Source organism: Henckelia pumila, chromosome 3, assembly GCF_033568475.1.
Source record: "Henckelia pumila isolate YLH828 chromosome 3, ASM3356847v2, whole genome shotgun sequence".
Taxonomy (NCBI): Eukaryota; Viridiplantae; Streptophyta; class Magnoliopsida; order Lamiales; family Gesneriaceae; genus Henckelia; species Henckelia pumila.
The window spans coordinates 159,057,551-159,073,383 of NC_133122.1; the positions used below are offsets into that span (position 1 = coordinate 159,057,551).

Below are 15,833 nucleotides of genomic sequence, written 5' to 3' on the forward strand. Positions count from 1 at the left end.
AATAAAATTTAAAAAACTCTAATAATTGACACATTATACGCTTTTCATACGTAACATCATAGGCAAATCAATCACTCACACTTAAATTATGCATGCATTACATATTTATATGGAACTAATTTCCTCGTACACGCGTTCTTTATTTATACAATTTGTTTTTTTTTATTCGTAAACAAATAATCACAACAACCGCTATAAATATATCAATTTAACAAAAAGAAAAATATTTTTGTAAATAATAAAAAAAATGCAAAATATATCATTTTGATAAATAAGAAAACATCTCATTTCTTAAAAAAAGAAAAAGTCATATCAAATAATTAAAGTGTATAATAATTTTTGTTTTGTTGAAAATTAAGTTAAGATATAATCGTAATTCAATCTCAACATTTATTAATTAATCAAAAGTTGGCCAATTAAAAAGCACATGCCACAATAAGATAGTAAGATTATGAAAACAACAGTACAAAGATTCATCCGCCTAGACGTCCAAGGCAGTAAGCGGTCACTGACCACCCCGTCATCATCTTGGCATTTACAACACTGGGTAACTAATTAATTTTTGTGAAGTTTCTAGAAGTCCGTCCCTACGAAACCACACAAATAAGCAAAAACCACGATGACACAATATTAAAGATGGGGAGATTTCCATGGGCAAAGAATAATATCACAAACAATGTAGCAGTAGTCATTGTACAATGATTTATTGGTGGAATAAAGATAGAAAGAAACAGACTAATATTCCATGGAAACAACACCTTTCAAGATAAATAATTGAGGAACTCGGAAGCAGTTGCAACGGCACCTCCAGCTATGGCATCCATCACAATCTTGTCTCTGTTCCTGTTGGTGGCTGCCGACAAGAGTGCCCCAGTCAATGCACCACTAAACATCGCATTCTTCTGCAAAATTAGCAATAAACAAAGCATGATATACACGTATATAGGAGCTACTTGGCACATAAAGTTCGGTTATACGCAACGCAATACATAAATTGAATTTAGAAAGTACCCAGTCTTTGGTTCCGCGTATTCTTTCCACTCCGTACTGCATTCCAACATAAACTCCAGCCACTGCTCCTGTAGATAGTAAATGTGCAAAATATCTGTTACCCGAAATTAAGTCTCCAGAAATATGTTTCTTAAATGCAAATATACATACCCCAACATGCACCTTCTTTACACATTCTCTTCAGCTGCAGTGACATTAAAACAATTAACTTGGCACGAAATAAATAAGTATAATTTTTTAGGAATAAACTAATGTATAACATGACGTTAGTTGTTGGTGCCAACACTATCTCTTTTACATTTCACACAGTGCTAGCGTACTCTTTCAGTGATGAATACAAAAGGCTAACTTGAATTTACAGATAAAAGCAATCCATGCCGATTAGCTTTATTTCAAGGTTAGGTGCATATCCTCTAAATTAAGTAAGATACTTAAAAGCATAAGAAAATTCAAATAAGCGTGGGGTAAGGTCTTTTTACGGCTTGCTAATTAGAGTCGAGAAAAAAGAAATGACATGCATTTTCTCTACTAATCTAAGATAAACTGAAAATTTATTTTCTAGTGAGAATTTAATCTGGGATGAAAGCTTTAGCATGTCTATAAATAAAAAAACAAATGACATAATAAGGAAAAGGGTAGATATAAGATTCTCAACTGAGTATTCGAATTTTTGGGTCGAGATGCTCCCTGCACATCGGAAAATAAAAATCAGCAAAGCGAAATTAACTCAGAAATACAATCTAATAAAAATAAGAAAAATAGGTGCTCCACATGATAGCATCCATCAGCCACGAGATATTTCAAATTAACTACAGAACTTTTCACTCGTTCAAAAATCATCAACATTATATTTAAGTTTATTATGAAATTATCACATCCAATGTTTGCTATCGGTTCTCGTTCAGAGGCCGGCCATTGAAGTCTTAACATGCTATTTTATGTTCCTCTATTCAAATCTGTGTTTCTGTAAAAATATATTGATAGAAGGGTTCTTGGTCTCCCTCTCAACACATGTATTCAAACATCTGGGTGTCTATACAAATATTATGAGATAAGTTTCTGAAGTTCAGGAGAACTTTCCATTATTGTTGGTTAGATCCTTCATAAATGCAAGTAAATTCTCACTATAAGCATATACATTATATCAAGAAATTTCTTTCAAAATATTATTGCAAGATCGAAGGGTTCTCTCTTTAACAAGCCCTCACCACCGTAAATATTCAATGTCATTTTGAAATGTAAAAGCCCAAGAGTGCATCTGCATAGATTTTCGAGCTCACGATCACTGTTTTCGAACACCATGTTGGTTTATGTATTCCTAGTACCGAAAGTAAATTGTTCTTACTTAGTTAGACGTAAGAAAGATCTTTTAAATTCAGATAAGATTATTCTAGATATAATTGCTTCTTTCCAAATTTAGGTATATTAGCCAGTTAAAAGGCTTGTATCGTTGTCGTCATACACAGATCATGGACTATCAAGACTATATATCTTTTTTTTTAATAAGAAACTATAATATTATTAATAATGTGAAATGACTTGAATACAAACAGTGAACCAGTGGTCCACAAAAGTGTGCTAGTGCCCAACACCAACAAAGTAAGCTATCAAGACTATATATCTGAACCTTAAGGAAGGTGAAGTGTGCAAGGTTCTCCACTCGTGGTACCAGAGCAAATTCATCTTATCATTTCTATGGGAATCTGGCGTTAAGGTTCCTTGGGCATCTTTGGAGATCTTACATCCTTCCAAAGTACTCATCCATCCTATGGTTGGGAATTTGTGGTAACCTGTGTGCATCACTTATATTTTCAATGCCAATTCAGTAGATGTTAATGGGAAAATGTGAGGCATTGGCTTCACATTTGTTCCATGACTACATTAACTGGACAGTGAAATAGTTCAAGGTTTTGGCTACGTCCTGTATAATTTCATGTAACTAGGCTACTACAAGCAACTTCATCTTTGATTCTTAGATGCTAATGTTGATTTACTTTTTGAGAAAATTAAGCTTCGGGTGTTTAGATCCATGTACCCTTTTATTCCTACATTATGTTCTGCATAGTTTGTTATTGTTATATAGTGTCCAAGTAAGCACAGTGTATTTTTAGTAGATGAACTTGCTTGTCATCACTAGTATTTTAGTTCGTATGAATGACTAGCTGAGGTATCTTCATTTCCCCTGACCCTCCTGCGTCTCACAATGAGGCAAGCAACATTATAGTATGGATAACATCTGAATTATGATCCTTGTTACTTCGAGTTAAGTTGGTTTATCACCCTATGCATTAGATCAACTAAGAGGCTTGTTACTACAGCCAATATTGGCTCCGCAACAAAATCTGGGTGGTTAATAACCTTGAGGGTCTCACCCACCTATTACAGTGAGTATTCTAAGTTTCAACCAATGGGTAACGTAAGTGCTCTAATTAAGAATTGATGAACTTGAAGGGTGACCTAAGAAAGGATTATCAACGGGTTATTTTCATTAATTCTGTCCGTATGCACATTACAAGATGCGAAAATTACATTTTTGGTCCAGTAACTTGCATGTTTCAGTTTTAGTTCTGCTATCAGTCATTTCAAAGTGTTTGTCCACTAGGTAGTATTCTTTTCCAACTTTGATTCTTTTCCACCGGAGTGCTGATGTGACATCTGTTACATCAGTGATGTTTGTCACCGTGTCAGCATTTCCACGTGGCATGTCAACACTCTTGACATAAAAGTTCTTATATATTGGAAAAAATATGCAAATCTGTGGAGTAAGACCGTAAATTGACTGACAAGAAGAACAAAAATAATTAACAAGCAAGTCACAGAACCAAAAAGTAATTTCCCGTACAATCAAGCAAGGTGCATCTACCAAATAATGATGTGCAAGTTAAACTGTCACAAGTGGGCTGCGTGGACATCAACTTCTCAAGGGCGGGTAACGTTATGTCCCTTGTTAGCTCCATTTCTAGTCCATTTTTCTAGGCATCCGTTTCTGGTCCATTTTGGTGTTAAATATTGACTTTTGCAGATGTTTTGACTATGATGTGTTTGGAATTGAAGTTACATTCTATTTTGACTATGATGTGCTGGAAACGAAGTTATGTTCTATTTAGACTATGATATGCTTGGAAATGAAGTTATATTGTTATCTGTTTTGTGTTTACATATTTTATTTGTGTTGTGTTTTGAAGTGTGTAGGCACTAGGATTTGATATTTGCAGCCGTATTAAAAATTTGGTCCCAACATTTGCTACGGAGTACGTCACAAAAGAAAAGCAACACATTATTCGTAACGCCTTTGTATTATTGAGGTCTAAATAGTAAATATTGGGGCGTTGTTTTAGTATTAGGATGCCAAGGTGAGGTCCATATCAAGCCTAGGCAAGTTCATCAAACGATTCGGTAAAGGTTTTACAGAATTTACTGTGGTTTTAGGTACAAATACATAATCCAACATCCGTAAAGTTCATTTCAGTTTTCTACTAAAATAGTTTGGATATTTCGATTGGAACAATCATTTAATTAAATTAATAATTAAAAATATAATTTATTCTAGGAAGTAACTACTACATGAATTACCAATAATAATAATAACTTGAAGCATGCGAACCAAAAAAAAAGAAAAAATAGAACCAACCAACCTTGTCTTATAAGAATGTCATAAGTCTCCTCCGCAGCTACTTTGGTGGCCGCCACCTGAATAACAAATGCATCACAAAATTTCAATTTCACAACGAAACATAGACTGGAAAAAAGGGTAAATTTAATTTGGATATTCTTACAGCGCCGATCTTCAAGAAACCATCGACTGAGAGGTTGAGAAGTGGGTTGCCCGTATCCACCATCACGTCCACTTTCGCTGAAGAAAACGATCCCGAAAACCCGTTCGACATTTCTGATTTATTGCTTCTTTTTAAAAAGTATATTATCTGTGTGTAGTTTTATCTGGGTTCTTCGTTTCGCATATTTTATTCCGATCCAAGGTTTGGCTTTTTCTGTGCACAATGGCACTCAGATTACGCCGCGTGTGTTTCTTTATCTCTTCTACTTCACGACACGTGGTGCACAGTTTTAGGCATTCACGGATTCCGCTTTATCCAATCACAATACGTCTTTTATACTTTCGAGTTTATTTTATATTTTATTACTTGACCCTTGGAACAAAGTATATTCTTTTGTCATAAATTGCATTCGAGTAGTGCAAATATATTGCAAGATCGAGCATTTTGTAGTGATCGATACAATAAATCCGATCCGATCCAACTCGATTTTGGATTAATTTAAACGCCATATGACTCCAAGAATGCTGGAGTCGAGGTCGAAAAATGTTGATAATAAGTCGAATATTTATGTTTGGGTTTGAGTTTTGGTTTCTTGATATTGATTTATTTAACAATTATTTTTGTTCGACTCTAAGAGGAGATTCTATCCATTTTTTTACTTGCTACTTATTTTAGCTCTTATTGCTGCTAAGTAGGTGACAAGGGACCACAATATCGGTTTGGCACACAGTTGGGGTTGCTGATTCGTGAATAGGCTTAGCCCACTTGTCGTGTTCTACGAAAATGTGACAGCACATCAGTTCTTGAAAATATAAGGTATACAACAATCCAATGTTTTTAGAAACAGATCGGAATGGTTCGATGGTGATTGATTTAATGCAAGAGCTAAAAGGCAAAAAATGAAAGGGCAAATTATTTTAAACTCCTCACTATCAAATTTCTCTTTTAACTTAACTTTCTATCCATTTTTTTTTTTTTATTTTCACTTCCTAGTGGCCCCCATATTTGAATTAAAAAATAAATAAAACTAATCTTTTGTATGTGGCTTTGTTATACCTATCGAACCAGTCTCGTCCATGCAAGACTATTAGTTATGCAAGGTTTCCAGCCGATATACTCCAGATTAGGGTCCAACATGCTTTCGTAAGATGAATTAAATTTAAATACCTCTTTGACCATAATGTCGTCAGGTCATACCTGCTGAGTTTTACGAAGTGCTCCTCACACTCCAACCACGCAGTCGCAACAGATGGTTTCTGCACAAGCTCCTTCAACGACATCCAACACAGCCTTAATTCGTTTTCTACCTTAAGGCGTATGGTATATAAATTTAATTATAAAATATGAACATGAAAGAACGAGAGATTTAGAAAATTTATTCAGACATAATATTATTACATAAATCAACTCCTTTGAAGAGGAGAAGACAACTTGTTTAGCTACTCATAGTAGCCTTGTTCTTGAAATACATAAAAGAAAACTTAATACAAAGAGAGAGAAATATTACAACAATTTATTTGTAAGAAAACTGAAGGAAATGACCGATGCCTTCAGCTTCCTCAAATGTCTGTATTTATAGTTGTAGTTCAACTCGTTTCACCGAAAAACTTCAGGGAATCTAACAGTTGTCTTGTATTTCTTTATGCCATTATTGATGGCATCTTTTACTAGTAGAGGAGGCAGTTGTCTTGAATTTTTTATGTCATTATTGATGGCATCTTTTACTAGTGGATGAATCACATGTCTGCCACTTTCTTTTGGCTTTATTCTCCTCACATGTCTGCTTTATTGTTGTCGGGGCATCTTTTGCTTTTGAAGTAGGCCCCTGTAAAAACGCATCTTCGGTGGTTCTTGTCCACCTTTGCTTGTCTCGAAAAAATCCTTTCGATCCGTTTGGAGTCTAAAGGTTTTTCCAAATTCTGGATCCTTCTGATTTGGGCATTTTGGGCAGATATTCTCAGACCATCGTCCAATATGAGCCACGTTACAAAATTTTCGTCGATTTTCTTTACTCCCCGGCAGCTTGTTGTTCCACAAAAGATTTTTCTTCTTTTCGAAGAGTTCTTCCGCAAATGCTGTAGTTTTTCCTGTCATTGTGTTTAATAGGAACGATCCATTCACAGAATTCTGATAAAATTTGAATGAAAACTTGACTTTGTCCATCTTAGTAAGACAGACCCAAATACCTCATGCCCTTCTGGTTGAGATCTCATTTTCCCCGAAAGTGGACACCAAGGGTATTTCTTCAGTTTTAGGATCCTTGATAAATTTATGACTGTTTATATCAGGTCTCCTCAGCTTGATGCAATAAAAGGGTTCGTGTGATCCTTTCACTGTTGGTTCTGGAGCTGCACTGAAAAAGTATAACTCAAGCACATCTCCTCTGGACAAATGATCATTATTTGCCCATGTTTCTTGGACTGCTTCCTGGATCCATTTTGGTAACTGTGATATCTCCGGGAAGCTTGGTGACGTTGTATAAACTGAGGCCAAAGCCCCAAATTCATACCAGAGTTTTACATCTTTAGGATTGACATTGTTTTTTAACCAAACCCTTGGATATATTCTTGCAACATCAACCCTGCAAGTGTTCGGGTTGATTTCACTCCTTGTATTCAATTTCTCCCACCTCTGTTGATAAACCTGGAATGGAGAAATAATAGAAGGATTAGTATAAATCTTAGATTTACCCTTGTCAGTATTGGGCCTAAGATTGATCTCTTCCTCTTTTACCCCAGAGGCGGAGGGTTGACTTGATGAGTTATCCTCATCAATTGTTGCTTCATCCAGATCATCAAAGGCTGATGATAGATTATCACTTGTTTCTTGAGTTTTAGATTCTTCAACATCTTGTTTCACAACCGGTGGTTGTATTTCTTGTTCTTGTAAAACCAATGGTTTTAGCATATCTTGTTTATGAGAAACCAATGGTTTCTCTATAGCCTTCACAATTGGCCCTTGAATAGTAGCTCATAGTTGTGTTTGAGCTTGCATACATCCTGTAATTCGATTAGATACTTTGATCCGATCAACTTGTTGTAACGTGCCGGCCATTTCAGCATTAATGGCTAACTGGTTGAACTCGTTTTGAAGCAACTCAAGGTGTTCGCTGAGATGCATCTGCATTTTCATGATGAAATCCACGTCACTTCCTTCCATCTCTTGTTAAGAAATCTGCAAGAATATTTTCATGAGATTTAATAATAACAATATCAAAAATATAATTTTGACATAATGCTTGCCATCTTAATAACCTAGCTTTCTCAGGTTTAGATTCAATCTTATTTTTTGGGAAAGCTTTTACCTGGGTGTTATCAACCTTCAGAGTGAATTTTTTAGCAAGTAAAAATAATGGCCATTTTTCAAAAGTCCTTTTAACTACATAAAATTCCTTCTCGTTGATATGACATCTAATGGCCTCAGATTCTGAAAAAAGACCGCTACAGTATCTGCATGGTATTTCCCCATCTGGAGTGATCTTGGTAAGGACTGCTGCCCACCAATCGTCACTGGCATCCGTAAATAATACCAGACCATCTTCATCTATGAGTATAGCCATTTTTGGGAGATTCTTACATATCTCTTTTAATTGGTTTACCCCTTTAGTATGATCATCGGTCCATATAAACCTAGCATCCTTTTTTAACAAAGGACTGAACACCTTTCTGTACATTGCTAGATTGTTAATGAACATCCCTGCAAAATTAACTACTCCAAGAAAACTCTGGAGTTGTTTTACATCTTTGAGTTTATCTGGAAAATTCTTTACCTTTTCCACAATATGGGGTTGTAGAATTATTCCAATTTCATCAATCTCAATACCGAGGAATTCAATTTTCCTTGTTGCTATGACTATTTTCTTTTCAGATAAAATTGGTCCTTCTTGTTTACAAATTTTAGAGAAAATCTCTAAGTGTTTAACGTGTTCGTCTATATTTTTTGATGCTATAAGAATATCATCAATATAAACAAACATAAAGTTGAAATAATCTTTAAAAAGGTTATCCATCTTTCTTTGAAATATTTGGGGTGCATTAGCTAATCCCATAGGCATAACTTTCCAAATATAGTGTCCTTATGGAGTAGAGAAGGCTGTGAATTTCTTACTTCCTTATTTCATTCGAATCTGGTAAAATTCAGACTTACAATCAAATTTTGAGAACACTCTAGCATTTCGTACACAGCTAATTAGGTGTTCTCTACTTGGTATGAAGTACCCATCAAACTCCAGGATTTTATTAATACCTTGGTAGTTAATAACTAGCCTAGGTTTCCCTCTTTTTATTTCACCATGATTTATAACCAAAAAACCTGGGCTGCTATATGGTGAAACTCCTTCTTTGATTAAACCAAGGTCCAAATGTTCCTTGATAATCATTCTCATATCCCTTTGATCTGTTATGTTCATCGGGATAGGCATATATCTGACGAATTCATACTCTTTGCCTTCCTTTAGAGTAAGACTGGCTTTGAGTTGATTTTTATCCCACCATGCCAAAGGATGCTCGTTGTAACTTTCTTTGAGCCTCTTTTTGACATCTTCAAGGGATACTTTATTCTCTAACTCTATATCTCGATGGTTTAGAGTTACCTTGAGAAGCTCCATATCCTCTGTTTGGAATTCTTGTTCTGTTGTTAATTTCAACATGATTTCTCCAAACCTTCTCGGATCTTTCATTTTTGGGTGAAAAAGTTGTCCTTTATCACCACGCTGGCTGCGAAATATTATCGGCAATTGTCGATAAAAAGCAACCTTTAGTCTTTGAACGATAATTTTATGATCACAAATTGTAGTGAACATAAGTCTTCTTGACTCATTGTCTTGTGTGTACTTCTTAAACATTTGTAAAAAGTTATTTCCTAACAGAATATCAGCTCCTGTATCATGAAAATAGATTGGTGGTATTTTTACCTTGTACCAAGGTGTTTGACCTGCACCTCCCATAAGGATCTCTGCTTGTTTTATTCCTTTGCAATGAATTAAAATTCTTCGAGGGAAATCTCGTCCAGCAATTTTTGGCAATTTCTCTTCACATTTTTCAGGGAAGACTCCTCTTTTTGCTGTACAAATTCCTGCTCCCGAGTCAATATAAGCTGCAAAATACTCAGCCTTATATTGTTCATATAACATCCCTATCGGAATGTATATGAAGAAAGGACTTGTTGTCATTTTTTAAAGGGATTACTAAATGGCCCTGCCATTTTTAACAGACTGTGTTGTAACTCAGTAATCCGATTAAGACTATTTACCTTTAGTTTCCCTAAGGCCTCAGAAGGTAGAGTATGGTTACCCCTTTCTACTTCTTCAATGCGTTCTAGTAAATCATGTTCATGACTTACTAATTTCAACTGTTGCTTCTTCCTCTATCTGTGAACAGAGTTCTCGAATCTGATTAAGGGATTGTCCCTTATCCAATTCTCTTGGTTTTTCATTTCATAGAATTCTTATTGAATCCTCCAAGTCTTTTCTTTTGCCATGAACTCTATTCTTTTTTCAAGGCGTTTTCATGGTTTATGGTCCTCCAGGAATTCTAGATCAAGAATGAGTTGATCCATTTCTTTTCCTGGAATTCCCCAGATTTGAACTTCCAATTCTCCAATATTTATCACTCCTTGGTAAGTTTCTTTTTCGTGTTGTTCCAAATAGTAAATCGAGTTACAAGGGAACAAGTTCCGATGACTTGTAATTTTGAATACTATTTTCACTTCTTTCCATCCTTCTGGAGATCTAAGTTTTCCTATTATAGAAAACTCTTTTTCTTCAGGTGGAATTTCTTGAATAGGAGATTTGTCCCATCTCCTGCTTGTCATTCTATCTCCTTGGAAAGATAACCTTCGAGGTTCTATTTTAAGGTCTCTGTATAGAACCGGTCTGTCTTGAATTTGAATGTCTGTTTCCTGAATTAAATGAAACTCGATTCTTTCTGGGTATATTGCTTGAGAAACTTTCCCAAAGATCTCTGGAATTTCAATGAACTCATTTCTAATAAATAATTCAGAATGGTAAGTATTAGAAAGAGCATATTAAATTTGATACGTAATAGATCGAATATGACCTATTACCTTCCTTCATTAGTCTTTTTTCCTTGAAGTTTTGATGCAAAGTCAAGGCTCGACTAAAATCTCTATCAGCTAAATTGTAGGCTATTCTTGGATAAATAAATCCCACAATTTTTCTTGCACATAAATTTCCCGAGATAGTTCCTAGAACCGCATCTTGTATATTCCCCATTCTTTTATCTCATACTACGATATCTATGGGTGAATCTATTTCCTCTTTAAAAGTAGCCTTGATCATAATCGGGATTGCTCCAATATGAATCCAAGACATTGTCTTTGCTACTTCTGCTTTTAATTTCTGTAATTCTTCTCGAATTTCTTCAAAGGGAATTAACTGCATTTCAATTTGATTATTGGTTAATTCCATAGGGATCGTCATTTCCCTTCTGGATACCTTATAAATCAAATTATGTCTTCTTTGTCTTAGCCCTAGGTTTCCTAAGACTCTTTCAACTTGTCCTGCCGAAAATCCTTGGTACTTCTATAATGTTGGATTTTCTCTCATAATCCTTTGGACAATATTATGAGATATCGTGGTTTGACTAAAGAACCCAGCCAAACTTTCATGTGTTTCATGGCGAAACACTTCCTCTTTACTCTGATTCTGATTCTGATTCATCCTCAGAATCTTCTCGACTAAACAATATCTCTTCTTCGTATATGCTTTCATATGAGGGGATATCCTCAAATTGATATACTTGGACTAGATCTTGAAAGAAGACCGCATCATCCATATCTGGTGTTGCTTCAAAGAGTTTAACTCCTTTTTCTCGTTTTTTGGACAATTTGTAGATATATGTCCTCTTGCTCCACATGTCCAGCAGTTGCAATCCTTGAAACTTTCACTTGCTCTTGTATGAGTTCTTCTGAAATTTCTTCTTGATGGTGTTCTTCCGCTGCTTTGTGATGAGCCTGTTGCTGGGGATGTTCTTGTAGGTCCACTTCTTCTACCTGATCTATAGGATCTGGCCCTTTGTTTGGACCAAAATGTTCTTGGTTTCCAAGAATTTTTCATTCTTTTATTATAGGGATTATTTCTGAATTTCTTCCTTTTAAATCCCTGTGATCTGTTTCCAATGATCGTTGGAAGATCATTTTCTCTATAACACAAAGGTGTACGCTTATCTATACCTCTTATTTTCTTGTAGTTCTTCTGTAATGCTGCCATATGGCACCATTATGCTAATTTTTCTTTCAAAAAGGAGGCACGTCTTGTCAATGTATCAAGATTGCTTGGAACATATTCTTTAATCAGCATTTCTCTCCAGGGACTTGGCATTTTTGCAAAAAATAGCTGAATAGCTATATTTTCCTCGACTCCTGAATTCCATCTGTATTTAGTGAATAACATAATGTATTCATCAACTAAGCAGATATCATGTAACTCGACACTATAAAGAGCTTGAGTATATCTTCTTTTTTTTTCTGTATCTTGATTATTGAAATAGTCTACCCCTATGAATTGTGCTTTACATAGGGTGGTCATTCTTTCTCCAATATCGCTGAGGGATTATCCTGCTAAGATTAATTCCTTAGTTTCTGGCATAGTCATCTCTCATGCGATCTTAACAGATCCCATTAGACCCATTTTTAGAAGTTTAATGAATCCTTCTTTATTGAGATCTAATGTCCCTGCTGCTATTCTCATAGCTAACGTCCAATCATCTATAAGATCTTCTCTGTTTTTGAAGTCCAAAACATCAAGGTTTAACATAACCCCGTAAGGATGTATTGGATCTAAAACAGTTTTTCCGTAAGGAGTTTGATGGAGTGGGATTTTACTTCTTCTCGATCTGGTTCCTGCTGGATGTGAATTTTCTCCAACCTGAAACTCACTATATGGTTATTCTGTTTTAACCACATATCTTGGAGGATTCCCTATGGGTTGTTCACCCTCAGGGGAATTCATTTTTAGATCTACTACTTTGAGATTCGCAAAAGAATCCGCAAGATCTTGTAGATTCTTGAGATTTAATCTTTCTAAAGTAGTCATCAGATAGTGTTTTTCTCTAATACTGCTTTTATAAGATTAATCATCATTTCATCATTGGTTAAAGGTTTTTGGACCCTTTTGGTTTTACCTTTATGATGTAACAAAGGTTCGGTACCAAATGAGAGTGGTAACCTTCCTCCTGTATTTTCTTTTCTAGAACCCGAAGTGTGTTGTAGATTTATGATTTTATTTTGAAGATCCTTTAGGTTTCTAAGAATTTCTTCTTGTTTCTTAAGGATTTCTTCAATTTGCCAAGGTATTTCATACAGCTGATTGCTGTAATATTGTACCGTCTTTTGAATTTTTCTAAGATCTTCGGAGAGTTTAGAAGAATCTGGGGTAATCTCTAAAAATTGAGAGTTAAAAATCATTTTTTCTTTATCTTTTCAAAATTAAGAGCATTAATCACAACCTGTTGTAAGTAATCTATTGTGAATAGATTAACTTGTTTATATGATTTCATATGAATAAAATCCTATTAATTCAAACCTTCGTTTGAAGTCATCTTTTTTTAAAAAAATCTTCTCCTCAACAAAGAAAAGCATGAATTAACGAATAATATTATGTCTGAATAATTAACCTAAGGCTTTGATACCATTTTTACGGATAATTCTTTGTACCATGAATAAGCCCAAAATCTTCAGATTTTAGCATAAAGTCTTTAGATTTTAAGCATAAAAAAGCATAAATCCGGTACAAGAATTAAACAATTAAAAATTCAAGTTTTGTGGTCCTAGGAAGCTATTGCAAAGAATCTTATGGGTAGGGAGCTAGGGCAAAGTCAAGTTTGGGTTAGGGGATTTATCACCAATTTGCTCAAAAATGAAAGGAAAAAAATATATGCTTCTCAATACTTCTTCCTTGAAAAAATATCAGATCGTAAGGGCTTAAGAAAAATAGTAAATGATGCTCACGAAAAAATAGGGTGTCTATTTTCTGATTGTAAGCATGGAGTCCGTCGGTGACAAAACACGACTGACCTGCTAACCCCTAGCCAATCACGTCGAAAACCCCTAGAATCATGAAAATGACTGTTTGTACGAGGTGAGCTGCGACGTATATTCTCCGATGGTCAAGCCAAATTATGACTATAAAACTATATTTTGAAAATAAAGTGATCGAATGCCTCTAAAACTTGTTATTTACAAGGGAAATGAGCGTCTAAAAGTCAAAGGATCACTTATTTTTGCATGTCCTAGGGGTTGGCGCCTTAGGTAGTATTTTGTAGAGCTTTTAAGAATCACTTCTCAGCTTTTTCTTAAAAAAATTTTAAAATTTTGTGAAATTTTGTTGAAGAAAAGTTGAGAAGTGTTTCAAAAAGCTCTCTCAAACACTACCTTAGATTGGACACCGAGCCCTCCTCATTTAAGATAGTAAATCTTCCTGCAGAGCTAAAAGGAAAAAATTGAATTTTCAAAACTCACTCCTTATTTTTTTTCTTAAAAAAAAATCAGACCACAAGGGCTTAAGAAAAATAATAAATGATGCTCTAAATTTATGAAAAGGAGCATTACAAAGGGGATAAGAGATTAGCTCCGACATATGGAATCTATAGTTATCAAACATGTCATGCCCGGACCGTATCATCGACATTGCTTTCAAATAAAATTCAAAACAACAAGCTTTGTAGTATAGAATTTATCCAGAAATCAGTATATTAATTCATGATAAAATCTTTTTTTACATCCCAAAATACAAAATATAAGCTAGTTAAATATATCAGCAAAAGCAAAAAAAGAAAAATTCATCAACATGATGACAATGAAAAGCACATAACAACAATTTTAAATTTCTCTTGTTGACTAACCTCAAAACATGGATTTTGAATTACACTTTATCATCAATCTTAAAACGTATTTTGTTCGTCCTCCTCGACATTTTCTTCATTCTTATCTGGTTGGGAGAGTTAAGGAGGTGAATCTTTGGGAAAATACTGAGCAAGTAGGGATCGTTTGAGACATATAAAAAATATATACATAATCATAGAAACATAACGTATTGTGAACATGAACATAAACGTGAGACATGGAGCTTAAGGGGGTGACACTTTGGGAAAATACTGAGCAAGTAGGGGTCGTTCGAGACATATAAAAAATATATACATAATCATATATAGGAACATAACGTATCGTGAACATGAACATAAACATGAGACATGGAGCACCAGCTCATAACATATAATAACTCGATATATGGGCCATCAGGTCGAAACATAATCATGAAATGAAATATAAAATTTCGACACTTGAACATAAGCACTGAAGTTCATCTCTTTTCCATGGTTTATTGTCTCTTATATGTGAATCCTCTAAGGAGTGATGATCACTTACAATGGTTACAATCTCACCGCATAAAGATCATATTAGTCTCACATCCATTCGAATCATAACAGTGTTTGACAGATCATAGAACACAACAGAACATGACATAGCTCAAATAAAAGAAAACATGCTCGATTAAATTTTGAAAACAGATGCATCACATATTCGAATATATTTTTAAAACATAATCTCACTTACGAATATATATATATATAATAAAATCCCACTTACAATGTGTGTGTGTGTGTGTATATATATATATAGCCCACTTGTCGTGTTTCGGATACACTTAATCAAAACTTATTGGTAGCATCGAATTCGCAAGAGGTTGAATGCCTTCTGCCCATTGGTTGGTTTCCTTATGTGAAGATAGCCAAAGCCCAATGGATCTGGCCCATGTAGGATGAGACTATGTGGAGAATCAAAACAATATGTCTTTCCCTATTTTGATCGATAATAATCCTCCAAAAGACTACACAAAAAAAGGATGGTGAAATGAATTTCTTGGATTTGCATATGTCTACAAATTAGTCAACTTGTAGAAGAGGTTGCGACCAATTTAACCGTCGGATCAAGATGAAATTTAGTCCGCACGTTTATAATGGAGTAAAATAAATTGTGAATAATGGCAATCGGATTTGGAGATCATTTAAATCCATGTCTTGACGATGA

At 34.8% G+C, this 15,833-nt stretch overlaps 1 protein-coding gene across 1 annotated transcript; it reads right to left on the reverse strand.

Moving 5' to 3' along the window:
• Positions 1–645: 645 nt before the first annotated feature.
• On the reverse strand, positions 646–5,015 carry LOC140890386 (outer envelope pore protein 16, chloroplastic). Its single transcript, XM_073298146.1, has 6 exons — positions 4,788–5,015; positions 4,647–4,701; positions 1,667–1,698; positions 1,162–1,195; positions 1,012–1,079; positions 646–902 (listed from the first exon to the last, which is right to left on the reverse strand). Exons 1-6 carry the CDS (start codon positions 4,896–4,898, stop codon positions 762–764), a joined length of 441 nt encoding a protein of 146 aa, XP_073154247.1. The 5' UTR covers positions 4,899–5,015; the 3' UTR covers positions 646–761.
• Between the last annotated feature and the right edge of the window lie 10,818 nt (positions 5,016–15,833).

What these genes read in the sequence shown, in the direction of transcription:
- LOC140890386 (XM_073298146.1), bottom strand. Translation starts at nt 4,898, where the DNA reads ATGTCGAACGGGTTTTCGGGATCGTTTTCTTCAGCGAAAGTGGACGTG. An exon ending in GTTTCTTGAAGATCGGCGCT is followed by an intron (nt 4,702 to 4,787) that starts GTAAGAATATCC and finishes TTTGTTATTCAG; the next exon opens with GTGGCGGCCACCAAAGTAGC. An exon ending in TGACATTCTTATAAGACAAG is followed by an intron (nt 1,699 to 4,646) that starts GTTGGTTGGTTC and finishes TCCGATGTGCAG; the next exon opens with GGAGCATCTCGACCCAAAAA.